General features: G+C 41.9%; 1 protein-coding gene across 1 annotated transcript; it reads left to right on the plus strand.

Annotated features, from left to right (window-relative positions):
* Positions 1 to 4,617: 4,617 nt before the first annotated feature.
* Positions 4,618 to 26,984, plus strand: ENDOD1 (endonuclease domain containing 1). The gene is made up of 2 exons (XM_070749649.1): positions 4,618 to 5,195; positions 23,539 to 26,984. Exons 1-2 carry the CDS (start codon positions 4,878 to 4,880, stop codon positions 24,664 to 24,666), a joined length of 1,446 nt encoding a protein of 481 aa, XP_070605750.1. The 5' UTR covers positions 4,618 to 4,877; the 3' UTR covers positions 24,667 to 26,984.
* Positions 26,985 to 27,452: the final 468 nt, after the last annotated feature.

The raw sequence follows: 27,452 nt of genomic DNA on the forward strand, positions 1-27,452 counted from the left end.
AAATAGGAGATGAAGTCTCAATGATCTCAAGAACTTCAATTTCATAAAGGCTGCATTAAGATATACAGTATGTGACTTTAGTTTATTTTTCTCTAATGGCAGAAAATGAAGAGGAACTAAATAGCCTCCTGATGCAAGTGAAGGAGGAGAATGCAAAAGTTGCCTTGAAACTCAACATTAAGAAAACTAAGATCATTGCACCCGGCCTTCTCTATTCCTGGCAAATAAATGGAGAAGAACCCTCCAGTTCTGACAGTCTCAAAATGGGTGAGCAGTGTGGTCGGGGGGTAAGAAAAGCAAGTAAGATACTTGGCTGCATAGCTAGAGGTATAACAAGCAGGAAGAGGGAGATTGTGATTCTGCTATATAGAGCGCTGGTGAGACCACATTTGGAATACTGTGTTCAGTTCTGGAGACCTCACCTACAAAAAGATATTGACAAAATTGAACGGGTCCAAAGACGGGCTACAAGAATGGTGGAAGGTCTTAAGCATAAAACGTATCAGGAAAGACTTCATGAACTCAATCTGTATAGTCTGGAGGACAGAAGGAAAAGGGGGGACATGATCGAAACATTTAAATATGTTAAAGGGTTAAATAAGGTTCGGGAGGGAGGTGTTTTTAATAGGAAAGTGAACACAAGAACAAGGGGGCACAATCTGAAGTTAGTTGGGGGAAAGATTAAAAGCAACTTGAGAAAATATTATTTTACTGAAAGAGTAGTAGATGATTGGAACAAACTTCCAGCAGACGTGGTTGGTAAATCCACAGTAACTGAATTTAAACATGCCTGGGATAAACATATGTCCATCCTAAGATAAAATACAGGAAATAGTATAAGGGCAGACTAGATGGACCATGAGGTCTTTTTCTGCCATCAATCTTCTATGTTTCTATGATGGAGACTGCAGCCAAGAAATTAAATGACGCTTGGTCCTGGGGAAGAAAGCTATGGCAAATCTAGACAGCATACTAAAAAGCAGAGACATCATCCTGTCAGCAAAAGTGTGTATAGTCAAGGCTATGGTTTTCCCAGTGGCAGTGGATGGCTGTGAAAGTTGGAAGGCTGAGCACCAAAGAATGGAGGCCTTTGAACTATGGTGCTGGAAAAGACTCTTGCGAATCCCTTGGACTTGAAGGTGATCCAACTGGTCAGTCCTAGAGGAGATCAACCTTGGCTGGTTTTAGAAGGCCAGATCCTGAAGATAAAACTAAAATATTTTGGCCACCTAATGAGAAGGAAGGACTCACTTTCTTTAACAACCATTTGGTGACTGTCCAAAGTTATAATGGTGCTGAAAAAGCGACTTTCAACCAGTCCTTACACTTAGGACATCCCTGCAGGCAATAGGGTCATAATTCAGGTACAGGACAACAGTATTTATGATAAATTCACTCCTCTTCTCAGTACAAAATACCTTACTCCGCCAGACTTGAAATTGTTGGTTTAGACAACTTACAACTCCGTCGTCTCCGTTCCGACTTAATTATAGTTCATAAAATCATATACCAAAATGTCCTACTTGTTAACAACTACTTCACTTTCAACCGCAACAACACACGAGCACGAAATCGATTTAAATTAAATGTCAACCGCTCTAAACTTGACTGCAAAAAATACAACTTCAGCAACAGAGTGATCAACGCCTGGCATGCACTACCTGATTCTGTGGTCTCTACTCCTAACCCCAAAATCTTTAACCTTAGACTATCTACAATTGACCTCTCTCCCTTTCTAAGAGGTCTGTAAGGGGCGTGGATAAGCGCACCATTGTGCCTACCGTCCCTGTCCTATTGTCTTCTATCGGTACTTTTTATCATTACTTATCTAATGTTTTATTTGTACAAATTACCACCCTATAATTGTTTGACAAACAAACAAACAAAGAAGTAAATAAATAAATCCCATGGTTGCTGGATCATCCCTTGTAATCTTTCCAGCTGGTTTTGAGCTGGGAAACTCAACAGGGAAGCCAACAGGTGGTCACAATTGCTGTCCCACCATGGCACACTTAACAACCTCAGATTATTTGCTTAAAGACCACACCACGAACTGCCATCACTAAACGGTGTGGTCATGAGACGTTTTGCTTAATGACCCCTTTACTTAGGGATGGAATTGCTGACCTCAATTAGGGTCATTCAACATAGATTAACTTGTCACTTTTTCTGAAACAGTGTAGGGACTCCTGCTTGAGTGGGGTGGGGGTTGGACTAGATGACCTACAGTATCAACAGTAGAGACCTTCAAATTTCTAGGTTCTATCATATCTGAAGACCTAAAATGGACACCTAACATCAAAAACATCATCAAAAAACCACAAGAATGTTCTTTCTGCACCAACTCAGGAAGCTCAAACTGCCCAAGGAGCTGCTGATACAGTTCTACAGAGGAATCATTGAGTCTGTCATCTGCACCTCTATAACTGTCTGGTTTGGTTCTGCAACCCAACAAGACCGACACAGACTTCAGAGGATAATCAGAACTGCAGAAAAAAACAATTGCTGCCAATCTGCCTTCCATTGAGGACCTGTATACTGCATGAGTCAAAAAGAGGGCTGTGAAAGTATTTACTGACCCCTCGCATCCAGGACACAAACTGTTTCAACTTCTACCCTCAAAATGTCGCTACAGAGCACTGCACACCAAGACAGAAGAACAATTTTTCCTGAACACCATCACTCTGCTAAACAAATAATTCTTTCAACACTGTCGAACTATTTACTAAGTCTGCACTACTATTTCTACTAGTTTTTTCTCATCATTCCTATCACCCGTTTCCTCCCACTTATGACTGCATGCCTGTAACTTGTTGCTTGTATCCTTAAATTTTTATTAATACTGATTGTTTCCTGATGGCTTATTTGACCCCCTATGACAATCAATGTGTTATACCTCATGATTCATAACAAATGTACAGTATACTTTCTTTTATGTACACTGAGAGCATATGCACCAAAGACAAATTCCTTGTGTGTCCAATCATACTTGGCCAATAAAGAATTTTATTAGTTATAAAATATAACTGTCCGGGTTCGGGCCACAATGACCGAGTCCCACAGGTTCAGTCTTCAATCTGATCGTGGCAAAGATTAAATCCAGGGATTCCACGACTGTTCCATACAAAAAATGATCGATGCCTGGCGATCTTTTCCTTTTATGTACACTGAGAGCATATGCACCCAAGACTAATTCCTTGTGCGTCCAATCACGCTTGGCTAATAAAGAATTCTATTTTATTCTATTCTATTCATTCCAATATTCTATTCCATTCCATTCCATCCTATGCTAATTCTATTCTACTCTATTCCAATATTCTGTTCTGTTCAATGTTCTGTTGTTATTCATTCCAATATTCTATTCTATTCTGTTCCAATATTCTATTCTATTCATTCCAATATTCTATTCTATTCATTCCAATATTCTATTCTATTCATTCCAATATTCTATTCTATTCATTCCAATATTCTATTCTATTCATTCCAATATTCTATTCTATTCATTCCAATATTCTATTCTATTCATTCCAATATTCTATTCTATTCATTCCAATATTCTATTCTATTTTTTTCTATTCTATTCATTCCAATATTCTATTCATTCCAATATTCTATTCTATTCTGTTCTATTCTATTCATTCCAATATTCTATTCTATTCATTCCAATATTCTATTCTATTCATTCCAATATTCTATTCTATTCTGTTCTATTCTATTCATTCCAATATTCTATTCTATTCTGTTCTATTCTATTCATTCCAATATTCTATTCTATTCTATTCATTCCAATATTCTATTCTATTCTGTTCTATTCTATTCATTCCAATATTCTATTCTATTCTATTTTAAGGCAAAGGGCCCCCGGATTCCCCGGGCTGGTCAAAGAGCCGCAGCGCCCGCCCGTGCCTGGCCAGCGCCCGCTGCGCCGCATGGAGCCTCGACTGGCCGACTCCTCGGAAAAAAACCTCGCTCCCGTCGGGGGATCCCGACCGCATTGCAGCACTGCGCGCCTTCCGCCCCCCTTCCTCCTCCTCCGCCTCCTCCGCCCGTACGATCGGTGGCGGCCGGCAGCCAAGAGTCAGGCCGAGCCGCCCGCTGCCCCGTGACGTGGAATAGACAGGAAGACAAGAGAGGAGGGAGGGGGGAGAGTGGGGGAGGGGAGCAGAGAGGAAGGGGAGAAGGAGAAAGAGAGGGAGGGGGAGAGGAAGAAGAAGAGAGAAGGGTGAAGAGAGAGGAAGGGGAGAGGGAGAAAGAGAGGGAGGGGGAGAGAGGGAACGAGAGAGGGGAGAGAAAGAGTGGGGGAACGAGAGAGGGGAGAGAAAGAGATAAGGGGAGAGGAAGGGAGGGAAAGGGAGAGAGGGAAGGAAAGAGAGAGTAGGAGAGAGGGAGAGAAGAAAAGGGAGAGGAAGGAGAGAGGAAGGGAAAGAGGGAGGGAGAGAAAGGGAGAGGGAGGAGGGAAGGAAACGGGGAGAGGGGAAGAGAGAGGTGGGAAGGAAAGAGAGAGAAGGGGAGAGGAAGGGAGGGAGGGCGGGAAGGAAACAGAGGAGGAGAGAGAGAGAGAAAGGGAGGGGAAGAGGAGGGAAGAGAGAGGGGGAGGGAGGAGGGAGGGGCGTGTCAGCCCAGCCCCCTCCCCCGCCGGAGTCAGCCCCGCTCCTCACGTGCGGCCACCGCCACCGCCGCGCGCGCTCCGCGGCTCTCGAGGAGGCGCCTGGGTGGTGGCAGCGGGGCGCCCTCTCCTATATCTCGGCCCTCGCCGCCTCCGCGCCTCACAAGCACCGCAGGAGCGTCTCTCGCCTCTCGCCTCCCTCCGTGCCTGAAGCGCCGTCCGTCCGTCTCCAACCAGACTCCCCCCTGCCGATCCCCTCGGCGGAGAAACGATGCGAGCCGCGTGCCTGGTGGCCCTGCTGGCCTGGGCCGCCGCCCTGAGCGAAGGCCTCGTGGTGGGCGAGGGCCAGGCGGGCTTCGGCGAGTGCGACGCCTTCTTCTACGGGCGGGCGGCCCCCGCGGGCTTCCCGGCCGAGCAGGTGGCCAAGGTCTGCCAGAGGTTCCGCGGGGAGCCGCGCTTCGCCACCCTCTACAGCACCCGCGACAAGGCGCCGCTCTTCGCCGCCTTCCGATACAGCCCGGGAGGGGAGCCCGCCGGGCCCGAGGAGCCGGAGGTGGAAGAAGCGACCCGGTGGCTGGTGGAGCCGCAGGTGAGACGCTCGGAGCTTCGGCCGAAGGGGACGTGGGGCGGAGGGCGAGGGGAGGGTGTTCGGCGGGGGAAAGCGCCAAGGGTGTGCGCGTGGGTCTATTCTAAAGACTAGAATAGAATATTGGAATGAATAGAATAGAATAACAGAGTTGGAAGGGACCTTGGAGGTCTTCTAGTCCAACCCTTGCTTAGGCAGGAAACCCGACACCACTTCAGACTAATGGTAGGAAGGAAGGAATGGGAGAAAGATGGAAGGGAGGAAGGAGAGGGAGGGAGGGGAAGGGGGAGGGAGGGAGAGAGGAAGGGAGGGAGGCAAAGAATAGAACAGGACAGAATAGAATAGAATAACAGAGTTGGAAGGGACCTTGGAGGTCTTCTAGTCCAACCCCTTGCTTAGGCAGGAAACCCTACACCACTTCAAACTAATGGTTATAATGAAGGAAGGAAGGAGAGGGAGGGGGAGGGGAAGGAAGGGAGAGAGGAAGGGAGGGAGGAATAGAACAGAACAGACCAACAGAGTTGGAAGTCTTCTAGTCCAACCCCTTGCTTAGGCAGAAAGCCCTACACCATTTCAGACTAATGGTTATCAGGAAGGAATGAAGGGAAAGAAAGAAAGAAAGAAAGAAAGAAAGAAAGAAAGAAAGAAAGAAAGAAAATCAACCAACCAATCCATCCAGAGCCTGCCTGCAAAGAGCCCTTGCAGGAAATGCAATTCGGGACAAAATAGCAATAACATTTAGACTTATACAGTATCTCATTCAGCCTTCTCTTAGCAGGTTTTACAGAGTCAGCCTATTGGCCCCAACAGTCTGGGTCCTCAGGTTTTTTTTTTAAACTGACCCTGAATGGATGGCAGACTGAGTCAACCTTGAGCAGGGCAGGATTCGAACTCCTGGCAGAGACTGGGAGTCCGCTTGCCAAATGCCGCATGCTAACCTCCGTGCCATCCAGATCTTCAGATGGACTTGTTTTGGGATGCAAAGAAGGAAAAGAGGTTGATTATTTATTATTTGGATTTTTAGGATGCCCTTCTCTGCAAACTTCAGGGCAGCTTACAGCAGAGATAGATGCAAATACAAATAGAACATGTTAGAAGCCCAAACTTAAAACCTAATCTAAAACTCCCAATTATTAAAATAATTGCATTTACAGGAAGAGGTTTCTTTAGAATTCAACTCTAAGCCCTTTTTGCATGCCAAGTCATGTTTACCGGGCTCTGTAGCTTTAGGAAGAGAACTGCAGTTCAGACACAGCCAATCCCTGGTGAAGATCCCCTGCGTTCTTCAACCAAAGCAAGCCCACCCCCCATTTCTCATCCACCAAACCACCAAATTGCTACTCCTTTATGGTTGCTTTGATGGGCCTTCCCCAATGTGTAATAAACTAGACTTTCAGATCCCATAAATTGGCGTTGCCGGGTAGGCCTTTGTTGCACCTAGATATTTTTGCAGACTGGCAAAAGCTGATGCTGTCTCATCTCTTATAAGGGGATGGGTGGGCAAGGAAGTCCTCTGTTTAACCAAAAGCATGATTCATGGGCCTGGGAACTGTGCTAAGAGAAGAAGCGTTTGGAACAGTTTCATGCCATGTGGTTCTGTAGGAACACACAAGCGCATTCCATCCATCAATCTCCAGAGAAGATTTTTTACTTCCTTTAAACCAGCAATCTGGATAAGCTGTTGTTTTAAAAGCAGCTTGGTGCTTTTTACAAATACTATTGCACTGTATTTCAGACTGGGTTTGGGTCTACCTATCGAGACCTTGGGATAGGCAAATCTGGATGTTTGACAGTGTTACAGATAACATCACAGGATGGAAGCTGTAAGGCCATTTTCTGCAATTGACTGATGGCAAATTTATCAATTCCAATAGTGTCCAAGTGGTTCTCCAGTTGTTTGAGATTGCACCCAAGGTGCCTATTAATATTGGTATTACCCTTGCTAGCCTTTGCCACAGTTGTTCTATTTCTATTTTTAGGTTTTTGCATTTTGTTATCTTCTCCAGTTCCTTCTCTTCTCTTCTTCTATCACTAGGCACTGCCATATCCACTCTCCAGATTTTTTAAAATCTTTCTTATTGACAATTATTACATCTGGGGTGTTATGTGGCAGGTACCTGTCATAACAGCAATAACACTTTTTAAAATGTTCAGTTGACTAAGTTTCATGTTTAATGAATAAATGAGATGATGATGATGATGAATATAATATAATAATAAAACAACAACACTTTTTAAAAAGTTCAGTTGACTGAGTTTCATGTTTAATGAATAAATGAGATTATTATTATTATTATTATTATTATTATTAAAAATATAATATCATAATAAAATAACAACACTTTTTAAAAAGTTCAGTTGACTGTTTCATGTTTAATGAATAAATGAGATAATAATAATAACAATAACAACAATAACAACAACAATAATAGTTATTTTTATTTAATACAGTATCTGTAAATCCATTATTACCTTCAATTTAGGTGTCCTAATTGTATATTGTATGTGTTGACTTTTTAAAATGGGTATCTTTAAAAATGGGTATCTTGTCATTTTTAGCTTTGGTTGGGATACATCAGCCTGAGTTTGATGTTCCTTTGGCATTGTAAAATATCAGATGGCTGAATGGCTATGCAAAATCCTATTGACTGCAGGGTTTTTAACATTTTAGGAAATCACATCCATCCTGTAAAATTTGCTTACTGCACAGAGAGTAATTGCTTAGCAAATTTAATTAAGGAACACTCGCATAATATTTTCTGTGGTATGTATTGTAATAAGGACAAAAAGAGAGATAGAGAATGAGTGGGAAGGAGGGAGGAAGAGCACCATGAAAGGAAGGTATTATTTTAAGTTCGACTCATTTTAAAAAAAATTATTGGGGATTTCAGAAAAAAAGATAATACCCATTCTAGAATTCTAAAAGAACGATAAGAATTCTAAAAGAACGATAAGAATTCTAAAAGAACGATAAGAATTCTAAAAGAATGATAAGAATTCTAAAAGAACGATAAAAGTGTCATTTTTTGTTCCTTAATTAAAAAGAAATCTTATCTGTCAAAATAGAGACAGAGAGACTGTGGCTTCCAGTCCTATCCTAGGCAAAAAGCCAATGAGTGCCCTTGGACAATCTTTCCCAAACCTGGGAAGAAGGCAAGGCAGTTTTGAAATCTTGCCAAGAAAATTGAAGAGTCTTGTCTGAAATCAGCAGGAGAATGCTGATTTAAAAGCACACACACACACACACACAAATCAATAACTTTTACTTTAATTGCTGGGGACATTTTCATCATTTGCTGCAAGCACAAGACTTTTTTGAAATACAGATTTAGCTGCAAGAGCAGCCATGTCTATTCCCTCTACCCATTTCCCAATGTAGAATCCATAGTTTTATGTCCCTTAGCGTAAGCACAATCATTTACTAAGTTTCCTTGAACAGAAAGCTAATATCAGGTATCTGGCCATCATCCAAATGCTGTAAAGCAAAGGTGAATTTAGAAGCTCTATTCATTCCATCACAGGAAGTATGTGTAGTGGTATGTGAGAAGGACCTTGGGCGGCTGAAGAGAGAGACGCTGCCTAGGGCAGGGGTAGGCAAAGTTGGCTCTTCTATGACTTGTGGACTTCAACCAATCATGCTAGCTCAGGAATTCTGGGAATTGAAGTCCACATGCCATAGAAGAGCCATCTTTGCCTACCCCTAGCCTAGGGCAGCCAGGGGTCAGCAGCCTGTGGCTTTGGAGCCACATGTGGCTTTTTCATCCCTCTCCTGTGGCTCCCTATTGCTCAAAATTTTCATCACAACTGCCAATGTGCGACAGCCTCAGTGGCACAGCGGTTAGAGTGCAGTACTGCAAGCTACTTCTGCTGATCACCGACTGCCAGCATTTTGGCAGATCAAATCTCACCAGGCTCAAGGTTGACTCAGCCTTCCATCCTTCCGAGGTGGGTAAAATGAAGACCCAGATTGTTGGGGACAATATGATGACTCTGTAAAAACCACTTAGCGAGGGCTGTAAAAGCACTGTGAAGCGGTATAGAAGTCTAAATGCTATTGCTAATGCTATATACCAACACAAAATTTATTAAGCTTTTTGAACCCCACAGTAGGCCAACCATGGATAAATCCAAGAAAAGAAAAGTTTTGGAAGAAAACAGAATCCTTAATTCAGCTATATATGCTAGTTTTGTGGCTGCTCAGGAAACAGTCAGGCACAGGAAGAGTTTTGTGGCTCCTGGTATTTTCTTTTCTGTGGAAAATGGGTCCAAATGGCTCTCTGAGTGTTTAAGGTTGCCTAACCCTTGCCTAGGGATCAGTTAGATAAGAGACCGCATAGCCCACAGATAGAATAGAATAGAATAGAATAGAATTCTTTATTGGCAAGTGTGATTGGACATACAAGGAATTTGTCTTTGGTGCATATGCTCTCAGCGTACATAAAATAAAATATACATTTGTCAAGAATCATGAGGTACAACACTTAATGATTGTCATAGGGGTCAAATAAGCAATGAAGAAACAATATTAATAAACATCTCTAGGATACAAACAAGACGTTACAGTCATACAATCATAAGTGGGAGGAAATGGGTGAAAGGAATGATGAGAAAAAACTAGTAGTAATAGTAGTGCAGACCTAGTAAATAGTTTGACAGTTTTGCGGGAATTATTTGTTTAGCAGAGTGATGGCGTTCTGGAAAAAAACTGTTCTTGTGTCTTGTTGTCTTGGTGTGCAGTGTGTAGCAACATTTTAAGGGTAGAAGTTGAAACAATTTATGTCCAAGATGCGAGGGGTCATATGACTCGTGCAGTATACAGGTCCTCAATGGAAGGCAGGTTGGCAGCAATTGTTTTTTCTGCAGTTCTGATTGTCCTTGAACTCTGTGTCATGAAATGGGAGGGGCAGCAGACTCAAAAGGGACCCTACCTAGTTTCTTGGGTTGTAAAGGAGGTGACGGGAGAATTGTACTTTCAGACTTGCAAACTTTATTGCTGTTTTACTGTAAAATAGACGTAGCTGGTATTTTTCCTATCTAAACTACCTTGGAAGGCTGACAGTATCTGATAGGAGTGAACGTTTCGGCATGCAGATGCTTGATTTAAGGAAAGGAAATGTGAAGGCAATGTTAGGAAATTCAATGCTAATCCTTCTCTGCCATTTGCTAATTATCTCTTTTGAAGCAGGTATGTAGGTGAAGGAGTGGCTCTAATGCATTCCAAAAATGGAACAGGCTAGGCACAGTTTTTCCCCTTGAGGGAAAGCAAGGCATAAAACGGGTGTGCACTGTCAGTTTGGGGAAGGAAAACGGTTTGAAAAAAGAATGTATTTGATGTTGTAATTCAGATTTCCCCAAACATGATTCCCTTCAGGGTTTGGCCTCGCCAGCAAAAGATGGATGTTTTAATCCAGCAAATCTCTGATTATGTGCCATTGTTGGTGTAGACCAGGGGTAGGCAAAGTCGGCTCTTCTATGCCTTGTGGACTTAAACTCCCAGAATTCCTGAGCCAATCATGGTAGCTCAGGAATTCTGGGAGTTGAAGTCCACATGTCATAGAAGGGCCAGTTTTGCCTACCTCTGGAGTAGATCAGTGATGATGAACCTTTTTGGGTTCGCCTGCCAAAAATGGGGGGTGGTAGCATGCGTGCATGTTCCCACACCCCTCCCCTCTCCCCCTGCATTTGTTCACCTCTGTGCTGTTCCTGCGCACAATCCCTTCCCATCTGTGCATGCACCCAGTCCTCATTGAAGCCTGAGACGGTGAAAAAATGCCCAAATGGGCAAACCGGAAGTTTGGAAAAATGAACTTCCTGTTTGACCGCTGTGTGGTTTTTCCCACTCTGGGGCTCTAGGAATCTTCCCCGAACCCTCCAGAATGCAAAAAACAGCACAATGGACAAACCAGAAGTCTATTTTTCTGAACTTCTGGTTTGGCTGTTCAGCTATTTTTAGCCCCTTGCGACTTCAGGGAAGCTTCTCTGAAGCCTCCAGAGGGTGAAACGGCCTTCCCCAAGCCCCAAAATCAGCTGGCATTGGGCAATGCCTCACATCTCCTGTGATATGGCTTCTTGTCCAGGGAGAAGAAGAATATCATGTCTTCAAAATCTAAGGGACTGGTTTGGACAAAACTCAGCAAAAGTTTTATATGGCTGTTGATAAAAATAGAAAATAGTATTGCAAGAGATAGAAAACCCCCCCGGAATTTTATTTACTGGGCATAACTAAAAAGAAATACAAGAAAGATATTCTCCATTTAGTTATTCATATTTTGACCGCGGCCAGGATTGTTTATGCGCAAAATTGGAAAGGGGAAAATATCCCCAAAGAGGAAGAGGTAATTAAGAAAATATTAGATTGCGCTGAGATGGATATGATGACAAGACGGTTAAACAACCAAGAAGAATCAGAATTCTATGTGATTTGGAATAAGGTGTATATATGGATAAATGAGAAGAAAAATTAAATGCAAAACTTACGTGAGAATTGTAGATGTATCGCAATGATTTACCTTTTCTTTTTTATCTTGTTTATATATGAAGTTTTTTAAAATATAAGGTTGAATAAAATTTCTTCTTTTCATCTAAATTAATAGGTTGACTTAAGGTACTAACAATGTATTCTTTTTCTGTAAGGAAATTTGATTTCTATGATAAGAGGGGGAATTGTAACCCCAATTTCATGTTAAATGTTTGTTTGTATGTTTGTCAATTTTTATGGAAAATCAATAAAGTTTATAAATAAATAAAAAAGATAAAAATAGGATCGCCAATATGATTGCCAACGTCTGATGACAAATATGGCACAAGAAGAAGACCCTTGTGTTAAAACCGACCTTGGGGTTCATCTAATTTAAGACTTTTTAGCTATCTGAGATCTCTAAGAACAATTCCAGGGTTGTCCCATTTTGTTACAATTCGAGACTTTATTTTACTCAGGGGAAGCCACTGTTTGGAAGTTTTACACACACAGTGTATCTCTTAGTAACAAACTGGCCTTTTTTCCTGCTTTGACTTCATCACTGAGGACTTGCTAGATGTTAATTTAACAGTGCAATTAGCTGCTCCTTTAAACACTTAATTATAAACACTTTTCTGGATTGCAATGGGGAGCAAGTTTTTTTTTAGGCAGTCAGGACTTACTTTCTGGCTTCAGTCCATAACCCTAATTATTGTCGACAAAAAGGTGGGATCTTTGGGTGTATATCTGGGCCCCTGCTATCTAAGGAGAGGAGACAAGTGGTGAAACTGATAAAGCTTTGACTGTAGACATGCTCCATCAGCCAAGAGGATAAAAAAAAATTTTATTGCCAGCCTTCTCCGGGTCCCGTCAACTAAACAGTGTCGGTTGGCGGACCCCAGGGGAAGAGCCTTCTCTGTGGCGGCACCGGCTCTCTGGAACCAACTCCCCCCGGAGATTAGAACTGCCCCTACTCTACCTGCCTTCCGTAAACTCCTTAAAACCCACCTTTGCCGTCAGGCATGGGGGAACTAAGACATCTCCCCCTGGGCATGTTTAAACTGTGTATGGTATGCTTGTGGGTGTGTATGTACTATATGGGGTTTCTTTTTAAATCTTAAATGTTTTAAATGTATTCAGATTATTTATGATTTGTTTTTCTCTGCTGTGAGCCGCCCCGAGTCCTCGGAGAGGGGCGGCATACAAATCTAAATAATAAATAAATAAATAAATTTATCCGACCCGCTGGTGATTGACAGGAGCACAGGGAAAAGAGAACAAGAAAGAAAGAAAAGGGAGAGGGAGGGAAAGAGAAGTGGAGAGGAAGGAAGGAAGGAAGGAAGGAAGGAAGGAGAAATGGAGGGATAGAGGAAGGAAGGACTGTTTTGGGGGGGGCTTAATTTTTTTATTTTTCTCTTAACATACATTCAAACAATACCGTGTACCATCTAATTTTCCATGAATAAAATGCAGTATTTTGTTAGTAACTAATATCAATAATCAAAAAAGTTGCAAAAGTTTTTTTTCTAATTTTGTCATCCAGTTACATTCATTTTTTTAAATTAAATTCTCTCCTTAATGTTTCTTCAAAAAGTACAACACCAATTATTTTTCTAACTTATTAACCATTATGCCAAAGTGCTTCCTTCTTTCTTTATACATTTTTCTATAAGCCAAGAAAACCTTATATAGCCAATCAGGTGTCAACAAAAGAAAATTAAAAACAAAACATGAACATATATGAATTTCAGACTTCTTCCCCCCCTCTAAATAGTACATTCCCATTTTGTTTTTTACTTTAAAATAAGGTATGTGCAGTGTGCATAGGGATTTGTTCATAGGGTTTTTTTTTTATAGTCCGGCCCTCCCACAGTCTGAGGGACAGTGAACTGTCCCCTTGTGTAAAAAGTTTGGGGACCCCTGGGATAGAGGATGAGACCTAGGCGGACATCAAGAGATGAGATCAAAGGATCCCTTGAAGGGATTTTGTGCGAAGTGATTTATGGAATAGGCGGCACATTTCGTTAGTGTCGGAAAGTATTTCAAGGAAAGCTCCTGCCACAAGTCTTAAGACTCATTTATACCACCAGGCTTGGGCCGATTAAACCTTAGCCCCCTGGCCAACGAATGTTTGCATGGTTGTTGTTTGAATGGGTATGATTGATTTTTAACATAATAGGGGATTTTAGACCAGTTTATTCAGTTTTAATTAATTGGATTTAGCTATTGGTGGCTCTGTTAAAAAGCGCTGTTGCTAACATGTTGTAAGCTGCCCCGAGTCTAAGGAGAAGGGCGGCACAAAAAATAGAATAAAATAAAAAAAATAAAAATTGTAGTCTATTGTTTTTTATATGTTGTAAGCTGCTCCGAGTCCTCGAAGAGCATATAAATCCAATGAATGAATGAATGAATGAATGAATGAATGAATGAATGAATGAATGAATGAAGCAATTGGAAAGCAAATGCAAGTAGATAAATAGGTACCACTTCGCTAACAGCGTTCAGTGCATTTCAGCATATACAGGCTAACCACGTGACCATGGAAAGGGTCTTTGGACAACATTGGCTTCCCCAGCTGAGAAGTGGAGACAAGCATCATCTCCCTGGGCAGGAGAAGCCGTTACCTTTTAAAAATATCTCCGGGACCGTCTTCTGCTGCACGAATCCCAGCGACCGGCTAGGTCCCACAGAGTTGGCCTTCTCCGGGTCCCGTCGACTAAACAATGTCATTTGGCGGGACCCAGGAGAAGAGCCTTCTCTGTGGCGGCCCCGGCCCTCTGGAACCAGCTCCCCCCAGATATCAGAGTTGCCCCCACCCTCCTTGCCTTTCGCAAGTTCCTTAAAACCCACCTCTGTTGTCAGGCATGGGGGAATTGAAATTTTTCCCCTTCCCCCTAGGCTTATAGAATTTATACATGGTATGCTTGTTTGTATGATTGGTTTCTTAAATTGGGGTTTTTTAGACTACTTTTTAATATTAGATTTGTTACATTGTTTTCTTTATTGTTGTTAGCCGCCCCGAGTCTTCGGAGAGGGGCGGCATACAAATCTAATAAATAAATGAATGAATGAATGAATGAATGAATGAATGAATGAATGAATGAAAGAAAGAAAGAAAGAAAGAAAGAAAGCATTGGAGGGAGTGGATTGTACCAAAGGAGAGAAAGGACAATGTTTCCTAACAATTGGGAAGGGGGGGATGTTCCCCATCGGTACAAAATCAGACAGGGTGCTTTCGACAGGATCTAAGTTGGGATTGCTGAGAATGTAAGACCAGCTTTCCATAGGTGGTACCGTATTTTTCGGAGTATAAAACGCACCTTAGTTTTGGGAGAGGAAAATAGGGAAAAAAATAATCTGCCTGCCAGGTATTCATTTGGCTAGTCTTTAATCTGGTCAGCTTCAGCACATAATCTGCTGGTTTTGAAAGCAAGTGCTTGCTTTTTATCCCCTGGTTGGGGGTAAAAAAACAGTTTCTAAAACACTTCACTTCTCTCTCTCTCTCCGGAGAGAAACAATGAGAAAATCAGGCAAAGGAAAGATCGCTTAGCCAGCAAAGCACCGAAGATCGCTTCACTTGTTAGCATCTCATTAGGGCTGAAAAAAGGCTCAGCTGATTGTCGGAGGGAGCAGCAATGAAAAAAGCAAGCAATGGGAGGATCCCTTAGCTAGCAAAGCACAGAAGATTATGTCAGCACCTCATTAGGCTACATTCGGAGTATCAGATGCACTCAAATTTTCAGCCTCTTTTAGGTGGGAAAAGGGGTGCATCTTATAATCCAAAAAAATGCAGTATTTTCTTGAGATAATCCCATGCAGATAATTAAATTAAAATCCCTCTGAGAAACTCAGTGGCACAGTGTTTAGAGTGCAGTACTGCAAGCTACTTCTGCAGATCACCAGCTGCCAGCAGTTTGGCAGATCAAATCTCAGTAGGCTCAACGTTGACTCAGCCTTCCATCCTTCCAAGGTGGGTAAAATGAGGACCCAGATTGTTGGGGTCAATAGGCTTACTCTCTGTAAACTGCTTAGAGAGGGCTGTAAAGCACTTTAAAGCGATATATATAGTGTTCCCTCGATTTTCGCGGGTTCGAACTTCGCGAAAAGTCTATACCACGGTTTTTCAAAAATATTAATTAAAAAATACTTTGCGGTTTTTTCCCCTATACCTTGGTTTTTCCTGCCCGATGATGTCACATGTCATCACCAAACTTTTGTCCACCTTTAATAAATATTTTTTTAAAATAAACTTTAATAAAGAAACATGGTGAGTAATAATCTAAATGGTTGCTAAGGGAATGGGAAATTGCAATTTAGGGGTTTAAAGTGTTAAGGGATGGCTTGTGATACTGTTCATAGTCAAAAATAGTGTATTTACTTCCGCATCTCTACTTCGCGGAAATTCAACTTTTGCGGGTGGTCTTGGAACGCATCCCCCGCGAAAATCGAGGGAACACTGTAAATCTAAATGCTATTGCTATTGTCTCTCTGAAGTTAAGTTAAACTAAAATGTGGCTTGTCTTGTTTCCAGAACACTTAACGTGGCAGTAGAAGCTTCTGACTTCAACCCATCACTTTTAGGGTTAACAACACTGGTGGGACCTGATAGTTTTCTCATGTTGGGCTGTGGTGTTCTTCCCAGCACTGTCTTGCTTCTTCATCCATTATATTGAGAAGAGAGCAGAGGGCAAACTTGCTTATTTTTCTCTCCCTGAAGTTTCTCAGGCTATTTATGATCTCTCAGAGGACCTGATAAGAGGTTTCGTTCCCACTGAAAAAAGCCAAGATTGTACCAACCTCTGCCCTGACCATGGTGGTCTGCAAACAGGCTTCTTCTCAAAACAGAAGGATGTTTGACTGCAAGATGAATAGGGAAGGGAAAAAGCGACCTCAAACATACATATCCCATTGTGTGACGACTCAGTTGGCTTACAACGGGGCCCTTTCACATTGCAAGTGTTGTGTGTCCAGGGAACCAATTAGTCTCCGAAGCCCGTTTGGAGAAGCAGCTGATGACATGTTATATTTGCTGCTTTAGCTCTGCTTTTCCTGATGGGACATGACAACAGGCAGGGGTGTTTGGGGTTTCAGAATGAAGCCCAGGAGAGCACCATCATTATGAGGTGGCAAAACATTCAGCAACAAATTAATATTTCATCCAGGTTCCCCTGGGACTTCGGTGAGACAGCTATACATAGCAATGTAAACAGTAGCCTCCTTTCCCCATTTGAGATAATTTGACTAAAGCATCCATCATTCCCCGGGGTGCACCTTACATGATTGTTAGTCTAGCTTGGAGAGATGAACGCACAGGGATCAGAGTAACACTCCTTAATACAATAGGTTACTAAATTAAACCATTTCCTGGATTTGTACAATGGAGTGAACTTTACATTAGCCAGCAAGCTAACAAACAAACAAACATTTTTGCAAGGTGCTAAGAACAGGGTGTCCAGCAAACCTGCAAAACAGAGAAATCAGGGAATTATCAAGGAAATTGGTGGTTTGGAAAATATCAGGGAATTATCAGGGAATTCATGAAAAAAAACGGAATAAATCAGGCAAAAAACCCAAACTGTCTTAAAATGTTTAAAAGTCAGGGAAAAATCATGTTTAAAAAAATGGATCGCGCTGCCTGTCAGAGTCAAGCAAAAATGAGCATAACTGTGGCAACAACTTGCTTCCTCAGCTACCGATATTTCTCCATGGCTTAGCCATTTGGTACGATGTCATCTACGACTGTGCCTTAACTAGATTGCAAGTTACACGGAAATGTCAGGGAAATATCAGGGAATTTCAAAATGCTTTTCCCCCTGGAAACCCTGTAAGAATCCTAGTACTGTAAACATTAGATTAATTCTAATCAAGCTTGAGATGTTGTATGAATAGAGCTATCGGGGTTTATAATTGATCGCATTGCCTGGTTGTAGGACCTGCCTCCCAGTGGCTATGAAAGAAGAGGGTCTTATAGTGTTGTCGTAAGAAATATTTCAACAACATGCCTGAGAAAAGAGATATATTGGTACCTCTACCTAAGAACGCCTCTACTTAAGAACTTTTCTAGATAAGAACCGAGTGTTCAAGATTTTTTTGCCTCTTCTTAAGAACCATTTTCTACTTAAGAACCCGAGCCCAGAAAAATTTCCCAGGAAATTTGAGAGCAGCACGGAGACCCAGCCAGTTTCCTGCCATTTTTTTTAAGCCTTAAAGTTTTTGATTTTGTTGATTCCCCTCACCTCACCTTCTTCCTTTGGCAGTGACTGTCCTCCTCCTCTTCTTCCTCCTCCTCCTCCCACCCAAATTCCGAGCTTTTATTTCTTTCCTAATGTGTTTGCACGCATTATTTACTTTTACATTGATTCCTGTGGGAAAAATTGCTTCTACTTACAAACCTTTCTACTTAAGAACCTGGTCATGGAACGAATTAAGTTCTTAAGTAGAGGTATCACTGTACAGTACATTACTATTTCTGTAGCATAAAATCAGCTGTCAATATATCTTGTTTTCCCCCCTGCTCTTTTTTTTCCCCATTTCTCCTGGGAGAAATAGAAGAATGCCTGATTTATATAATGGCAGAGGCTTGGTTCATTTGTCTAGAACGGGCACTTTATAAAACCAAATGCTATGTTTTATACAGGTAGACCTCGATTTGTGACGATAGATGAGACTGGGCCAGTGATGGTGAACCTTTTTTGGTTCATGTGCCAAATGTGTGTGTGTGTGTGTGTGTGTGTGTGCTAGGTGTCCACAGCCATTCCCTCCTCCCCAAACATGCACACTCCTGCGCATGTGCACAATTCCCCGCCCCCCGTACCTACACATGCGCACAAGTTTCAATGAAGCCAGGGATGGTTTAAAAAATGGCCAAACTGGAAGTTTGGAAAAATGAACTTCTGGTTTGCCCTTGTGCTGTTTTTCGCACTCTGGAACCTTCAGGAAGCAAAATCTTGCAAGTGGATGTACGCATGCATAATATTTTGGCCGTTTTTTGCTTCTGTGTATGCGCGGAAGCAAAAAAATTGCCAAAATCTTACGGGCATGCTCGTCCTCTCATGGAATTTTGCTCTTCTTCTTCTTCTTCTTCTTCTTCTTCTTCTTCTTCTTCTTCTTCTTCTTCTTCTTCTTCTTCTTCTTCTTTTTCTTCTCCTTCTCCTTCCTCCTCTTCTTCTCCATCTCCTTCTCCTCCTTCTCTTCTTCTTCCTCCTCCTTCTCTTCTTCTTCCTCCTTCTCCTTCTTCTTCTTCCCCTCCTCTTCCTCTTCCTCCTCCTCTTCCTCTTCTTCTTCCTCCTCCTCCTCTTCTTCTTCTTCCTCCTCCTCCTCTTCTCCCTCTCCTTCTCCTCCTATGTCTTCCCTCCTCCTCCTCCTCTTCCTCTTCCTCCTTCTCTTCTTCTTCTCTTTCTGCATCTCTCTTCCTTCCTTACCTTTCTTCACTTATGTTTCTGTTTTGTATTTCAATTATAATTTAATGATATGTATACATGCACGTAGAGACGAGAAAGATGCACTCACTCACTCATTCATTCATTTATTCATTGACTTACAGCTTCAGATTTATCACTCTCTAATATTGACAAATGATATGATGAACAATGGAAAAAGGCTTGTCAGACAGGGATACACAGTTACTAATTAGATGGCACCTGGAAAGTCGTCTGGACCAATCTTCTGCAGAGGAGGAAGATTGACATCCGTGGTGTTCAACCGATTTCCCATCAAGTTTCCACTTCATTGTCTCAAGTGTAGAAGAGGCCCTGTTCTGCCATCAAAGAGTTCTTATTGTTAGTTGTATTTCCTGAAGCCTAACTAAAAAGCAGCATCCATCCATTAATTTTAATTCTGTCCTCCAGAAAACAGTGTGTGCATTTGCTCTCTGTGCACTGTGATAATTTCTCGTAGGCCAATATTACATTTTTGTCCTTAATGTTCTGTTCAGGCTAAACAAGGCCATTATTTTTAAAGGCTGAAGAAGGATGAAATTTAAAAATATACCATATTTTTCAGAGTATAAGATGCACTAGAACAGTGTTTCCCAACCTTGGCAACTTGAAGATATCTGGACTTCAACTCCCAGAATTCCCTAGCCAGCATTCGCTGGCTGGGGAATTCTGGGAGTTGAAGTCCAAATATCTTCAAGTTGCCAAGGTTGGGAAACACTGCACTAGCGTATAAGAGGCACATTAGTTTTGGGGGAGGAAAATAGGAAAAAGAATCTGCTTAGCAGATATTCATCTGGCTAGCATCCTTAGTCTTGGTCAACTTCAGCACATTATTTTATCCCCTGGTTGGGGCTTTAGAAAAACCTTATTCATAGAGAGTAACAATGAAATAGCTTGCAAGCCAGTAAGAGCTGGGAATATCATTAGCACCTGGAAAGAAACATTTGGAGCAAGTAGAGCAATGAAAAAACCCCTGCAAAGACTTAGGGCTTGGAAAACATTCTTTGCAAAGAGTAACAATGAAATAACCTGCAAGGTAAGAGCGGGGAAAATTGTTAGCACCTAGTTAGGGCTGGAAAAAGAAGTTTTTTAAAAAAGCTCCATTCGGTGTATAAAATGCACCTGAATTTTCAGCCTCTTTTAGGGAGGAAAAAAGGTATGTCTTATATTCCAAAAAATATAGTAAATACAGGTAGTCTGGACTCAATAACCATTCATTTAATAACTGTTTGAAGTTATAGCAGCACTGAAAAACAGTGACTTATGACTGTTTTTCACATTTACGACCATCAAGGCATCCCCATGTCACAAGATCAAAATTTGGATGCATAGTCATTTAGTAACTATGGTACTAATTTAACAACTGCAGTGATTCACTGAACAAGTGGCAAGAAAGGTTGGTGAATGGGGCAAAACTAGGTTAACAACTGTCTCACTTTAACCACAGACATTTTGAGCTCAATTGTGGTCATATGTCAAGGACCAACCTCTAATAATAGGCAAGTGGTTTATAGGCGGGTGCTGAATGGCATTGTCACCGGAGTTATCAAATTCGTCAGAGCTGTTCTAGCAGTGGTTGTGAAATCAAGCCAGGAGTCGTATGCAAAATTTACTTATGGGGCCACGACCGGTTAGGTCCCACAGAGTCGGCCTTCTCCAGGTCTCATCTGCCAGACAATGTCGCTTGGCGAGGACTAGGGGAAGAGCCTTCTCTGTGGGGGCCCCAGCCCTCTGGAATCTGCTCTCCCTGGAGATTCACACTGCCCCCACCCTCCTTGCCTTACGTAAGAGTCTTAAGATTCACCTATGTCGCCAGGCTTGGGGCAATTAGATGTAGACCCTCTGGTCAATGAAATGAGATATATGTTGTATGACTGAACTGGTATGATTGTTTTTAAATATTGGATTTTTAGATTGTACAGTGGTTCCTCTACTTATGAACTTAATTCGTTCCGTGACCAGGTTCTTAAGTAGAAAAGTTTGTAAGGAGAAGCAATTTTTCCCATAGGAATCAATGTAAAAGCAAATAATGTGTGCAAACCCATTATTTACACTCGGCGTAAGGCTGCTTCCGATACACTGCGCCAGAGAGAGAAACCCGAGAGGGGGAGCGCCACCGAAAAGCTCCTCTGGCAGCCCAGAAAAGCCCGAGATGGCCGGGATTAAAGGGGTAATGGTAGGAAACTGGCCGGGCCTTCGTGCCGCTCTCAAATTTTCTGGGAAATCTTTCCGGGCTCAGGTTCTTAAGTAAAAAATGCTTCTTAAGAAGAGGCCAAAAAAAATCTTGAACACCCGGTTCTTATCTAGAAAAGTTATTAAGTAGAGGCGTTCTTAAGTAGAGTTACCACTGTAATTTTAAATTTAATTAGATTTGCCATTGTTCTGTATTGTTATAGGCTGTTAGCCGTCCGGAGTCCTTGGAAAAACAAACAAACAAATAAATAAATAAATAAATTCATTCCTCCATTCCAGGGAGCAGTTCTTAATAGAAGTAAAACTTTGCCTTTGCTTGGCACTCCTGTTTATATAATGGAGTACAATGGAGCTATACTCCAATGGCCAATAGATTCCTGAACTATGTGGTCATTCTTAACTTCCTAAGAATGACATGGGGATTTCCATTTTTGTTTAAAGTTCTGTTGCTTGGGATGGTGATGAATTTTAGCCTTTTTACTTGAGGTATCCTGGAATGCTACAGAATGTAGAATCTCCTGACTGTGGAATAGGGATCAAAAGGAACCAATTCATGACACAAGGCTGCAACAATCTGAAACAGGAAGACATAGAAACATAGAAGACTGACGGCAGAAAAAGACCTCATGGTCCATCTAGTCTGCCCTTATACTATTTCCTGTATTTTATCTTACAATGGATATATGTTTATCCCAGGCATGTTTAAATTCAGTTACTGTGGATTTACCAACCATGTCTGCTGGAAGTTTGTTCCAAGCATCTACTACTCTTTCGGTCAAATAATATTTTCTCATGTTGCTTCTGATCTTTCCCCCAACTAACTTCAGATTGTGTCCCCTTGTTCTTGTGTTCACTTTCCTATTAAAAACACTTCCCTCCTGAACATTATTTAACCCTTTAACAAGAGTCAAAGAAATCAATGAGATTAGTCTGACATGAGTCTACGGAGAGGGGCGGCATACAAATCTAATAAATGAAATGAAATGATTTGCCTTCAGTAAAGCCATGCTGATTTGGGTCCAATTTAACCCTTTAACAAGTCTATGCGTAAGGCTGATCCAGTGGTTTATATATAACTTCATGATTGAAGAACCAATCCAATTTCTGCATGTACAAAGCAAGCCTCCTTCTGGATTAATTCCATAAATCATGGTTATATTAATCATACATGAACTATGTCATGAGATTACTAACCTGGCCTTTAAAAATAAGGTCATAGGTATGTACCAAGCTTTCTTGGGTTGCCTCAAATTCTTCCCAGCATTCTTTTTCCCAAGATGCTCATGAATTGACTGGTCCATGAATTGACACGGTCTCAGAACTGCCGTGCTGAGAAACTGCTGTGGCTCCTTTAAGAGTCATGCAGAGATGCCGATGAATGAGAAAGAAAAGAAACCTGGAGATCTGTAAGGGTATGTGTGTGATTTGTGGACCTTATCTCAAGGAAGAATGTGCTATTTAGCTCTGGTTTGTCATCTCTTGGCCAATTTGAGTGGGGCCTCTGCCAACATGAACTGATAAGTCTGCTCCTGTCTGTACAAAACATCTTTAACTATATAGAAGTGTTTGAATTGAATCCTTTGCTTATGAGAAACATAAAAACATAGAAGATTGACGGCAGAAAAAGAACTCATGGTCCATCTAGTCTGCCCTTATACTATTTCCTGTATTTTATCTTAGGATGGATATATGTTTATCCCAGGCATGTTTAAATTCAGTTACTGTGGATTTACCAACCACGTCTGCTGGAAGTTTGTTCCAAGCACCTACTACACTTTCAGTAAAATAATATTTTCTCACGTTGCTTCTTATCTTTCCCCCAACTAATCTCAGACTGTGCCTCCTTGTTCTCGTGTTCACTTTCCTATTAAAAACACTTCCCTCCTGAACCTTATTTAACCCTTTAACATATTTAAATGTTTCGATCATGTCCCCCCTTTCCCTTCTGTCCTCCAGACTATACAGATTGAGTTCATTAAGTCTTTCCTGATACGTTTTATGCTTAAGACCTTCCACCGTTTTTGTAGCCTGTCTTTGGACCCGTTCAATTTTATCAATATCTTTTTGTAGGTGAGGTCTCCAGAACTGAACACAGTATTACACAGGGCTTCTTGGTTCTGATCCGGTAGGCCCAAAGCAGAACACTTTCCAACTTTTTATTTGGGGACGGTGGATGGAATCCGTACCTTACGCGAAATGACTCAGATGGCAATTACGAATGATGAATTCATCAGTTTCTCTTTATCTCTTTTTTTTTCAGATCGATGACCCTGAAAATGCTCAGGAAGAAATGATGCCCGAAGCTGAGGTTGCAGAGTCATTGGAACATCTGGGTAGAAACCAGGCTCTGATGGCAGATTATGTAGACTCTGGCTACGAAAGGGGGCACCTAAACCCCAGCTGCCTTCATAAGGATGATCACCACATTGCCACCCACACGCTAACCAACGCGGTGCCACTCTCCCCTCCTCTCCAGGAACTTTGGCACTGGGAAGTCGAACAGCTTGTCAGCCAGAGTTTGGCCCCTAACTGTCAAAATGGGAAAGATCTCCATCTCCTCTCCGGAGCAGTGCCTTCCTCTCTCAAAGTCAAGGACAAAATGGCGGTCCCCAATTCTCTCTGGTTGGCAGCTTGCTGTGACGATGGCGCCGAGACCTGGTCGGTGGGATTTATCAAAGGGGCGGATGCTGAGAGTCGGCTGGAAGACCTAACATTAGAAGCCCTTGAGAAGAAGCTCCCTGCTGGGGTTGAACTCTTCCAGAACCACTGCGGCCAAGACAGACAGGATCCTAAGAAGCTGGAGGCGGTGTTGCGCTCGGTGAAGGAGATCCGGGCGAAGAAACCAGAGAAAACAAGCGCGAAAAAACCCGCTCAAAGTAAGCACACTCAAACCGCCAAGGAGGAGAAGGGTGGCTTTCTGAGGAGTCTTTGCAATTTCATTCTTAGCCCTATCTGGAAACTGATTAAACTTGTTTGCTACGTGATTGGCCAAGTTGTGAAAGGCGCCTGGTGTTTGCTGAAGTGCATCCTCCATAGGATTTTCAGCGGAGTGTGCACCTTCGTCAAAGGAATAACCACCGCTCTTTTGGATATCTTCATCTGCCTGGCCCGAGTGGGTGTCAGCATCTTGAATGGCATTGCGAAGAACATCTACAACGTTCTCATGGTGACCTACAGGATTCTTAGCGTCCCTGTTAATCTGATCCTGGATATTGTGTCTTTCCCTTTTTACACCCTGGGTGCCATTCCTGGCGTGCTCAAAGACATTGCTTCGGGCGTCGGGGGTGGTTGCATTTTGGTCATTAATGCTACCACGAGTTTGGTGAAGGGCCTAAGCCAGGTGGTGTCTTACATAGCTAGCAAGATCCTTCCCACGACCGTTTTTTAAGACTGACTCCAGAGACAATCTTCCAAAGCAATACTTGTCCCCTCTGATTGCTTCTCTTTCCGCTATTCTTAAACGTATTTATTGTGGTGACATTTCCAGTGATGAACCGATGTTCTGGCAACATGGGTGAGCTACGTAAACCTGAATTGGGAACTTAATGGAGAATTAAAATTGCACTTATTGTAAAACGTTGAACTTTGTGGAGATGTTGAACTTATTGGCTTCTTGCTTCTCGTGTCCAGCCTTTTTTGGGGGAAAAAACAAACAAACATGGAACACTCTGGATCTGAGATTGACTAAAACATCTAAAAATGTGAATATTGCATTGTTTTAAGCACGCAGTGGTTGCCCAAATCTTTCAGCACTCTGGATAATCCAATAGCCGAGTTGTGCTAAGTTGCAACTGTCATCATTTTCAACCAGAATAATCTTCCACTGTGTTAGGTAGAAATTTTGGATGTTTTAATCCAACTCTTCTGGAGGTTATTGAGAGGGGGGAAATCGAGTTCTAAAATACGGAAAGGATTTTCCTTTGGGTACAAATGGGTGGGTTTTTTTGGAAGATTTTAATGGTTTTGGAACTCAAGGTCATCTTAGTAAAATTATGGAGGTTTGAATTCACTGATTCCAAATTTAATGCTGCCTAAACTATAAGTATAACTTGGGTTAACTCATGATCTGTACATTATGCTTGTTTCATTATCTTCAAGGCAAGTAAGAGCCATGGTGGCGCAGAGGTCAGAATGCAGTATTGCAGGCTAATTCTGCCCACTGCCAGTAGTTCGATTCTCACTGGCTGAAGGTTGACTCAGTCTTCCATCCTTCTGAGGTTGGTAAAATGAGAACTCAGATTTTGGGGGGATATATACTAACTCTGTAAACCACTTAGAGAGGGTTGTGAATCAGTGTGAAGCAATACATTCTGTATTTTTTGGAGTATAAGACGCACCGGAGTATAAGATACACCTTAGTTTTTAGGGAGGAAAATAGGGAAAGGAATCTGCTTACTAGATGTTCACCTGGCTAGCGTCCTTGGTCCGGTCAGCTTCGGCATATTATTTTATCCTCTAGTTAGGGCTTAAAAAAAAACTTATTCGGAGAGAATAACTACAAGCCAGTAAGACCTGGGAACATTGTTAGCACCTGGAAAGAAACATTCTCAGCAAGTAGAGCAATGAAAAACACCTTGCAAAGACTTAGGGCTTGGAAAACATTCTTTGTGAGAGTAACAATGAAAGAACTTGCAAGCCAGTAAGAGCTGGGAACATTTTTAGCACCTGGAAAGAAACATTATCAGCAAGTAGAGCAATGAAAAAAACCCTGCAAAGACTTAGGGCTTGGAAAACATTATTTGCAGAGAGAAACAATGAAAGAGCCTGCAAGGTAAGAACTGGAAAGATCGTTTAGCAGCTAGTTAGGGATGGGGGGGGAAAGCTACATTGAGAGTATAAGACCCACCCAAATTATCATCTCTTAGGGAGGAAAAAAGTGTGTCTTGTACTCCGAAAAATAGAGTAAGTCTAAGTGCTATTGTTGCTAATAAGGATGGTAAATTAGGGCAGTATTTTAGGAACTCAGCAACTAAAGCTTGCTAACAATTCCCAGAGTGAAGTCCTGCAAAGAGATGGACTTAGTCCCTCATTTAAATCTCACACTGGGCATGAATGGGATTCACACATTGTGGAAAGCCTCCGGTTGCTTAACTGATTAAATGAATGAGCCACAATCACCTTGTTTTACACATAGCAGATTAATCCCTAAAGTATGGTTTTAAAATTATAACGGCTGGCCTTACATAAGATGCTAAGCCAAAGCCAAACAAGTCACTTAGGACTTGATCATGGCCAAAGCCAATCATTGCTGTGGATCTCTGGTAGAAGCCACCATGATGTCACACTTGCCATAATGTCATGCAAATGATGTTCCTTGCATAATTAATACAATTTGCATGATGACATCATGGCATGAATCATGTCACTTGTCTCTTAGGAGGCCCACTACAACTGTCAGCACCAAGTTCATCTCCTCGTCCCAAAAGTGTAGAGTAGATGAGGAAAGTATTGAGCAAATGCGGAGAATTACCTACTATATTGAGACAAATGATGTATGTAAAGTGCAAGATACTGTTCATGTATTGCTGCTATGTATATTTTGGTACCATGTGCTGTATTATTTCTGGCAGTTTGTAGTTTTCTGGTTTTTGGTTTCAAAGTCTGTCTCTGGGTGGGTAACAAATAAAAGACAGTATATGTTTTAAAAAATAAATAACCCAACCAACCGAAAGAAGAGAATACCAACAATAAACCAATTGTAACGCATGGATGCTCCATCATTGCCCTGTTTCCAAGGTGTAGGTCCTGAAGGAGAACTGTAGGAGAACAAGCATCTATTTGAGCAATTTTCTAAATGACACGAGCGAGAACCAGTTTGATGTAGTGGTTAAGGTACCTGGGTAGAAAGCAGGAGACCATCAGTTCTAAACTTGCATTAGGCACGAAGTTAGCTGTGTGACCTTCCAGCAGACGTGGTAGATAAATCCACAGGAACTGAATTTAAACATGCCTGGGATAAACATAGATCCACCCTAAGATAAAATACAGAAAATAGTATAAGGGCACACTAGATGGACCATGAGGTCTTTTTCTGCCCTCAGACTTCTATGTTTCTATTTATGGAAGCAGGCTAGGAATTGAGAAGAATTAATGGAATGGAGGATCTTGGATAAAGGTTTTCATTGAAGGAGTAGGAGCCCAAGTCCTCCAAATTGTGTTTCTCAACCTTGGCCA

The sequence above is a fragment of the Erythrolamprus reginae genome, chromosome 4 (genome assembly GCF_031021105.1).
Source record: "Erythrolamprus reginae isolate rEryReg1 chromosome 4, rEryReg1.hap1, whole genome shotgun sequence".
NCBI lineage: Eukaryota > Metazoa > Chordata > Lepidosauria > Squamata > Dipsadidae > Erythrolamprus > Erythrolamprus reginae.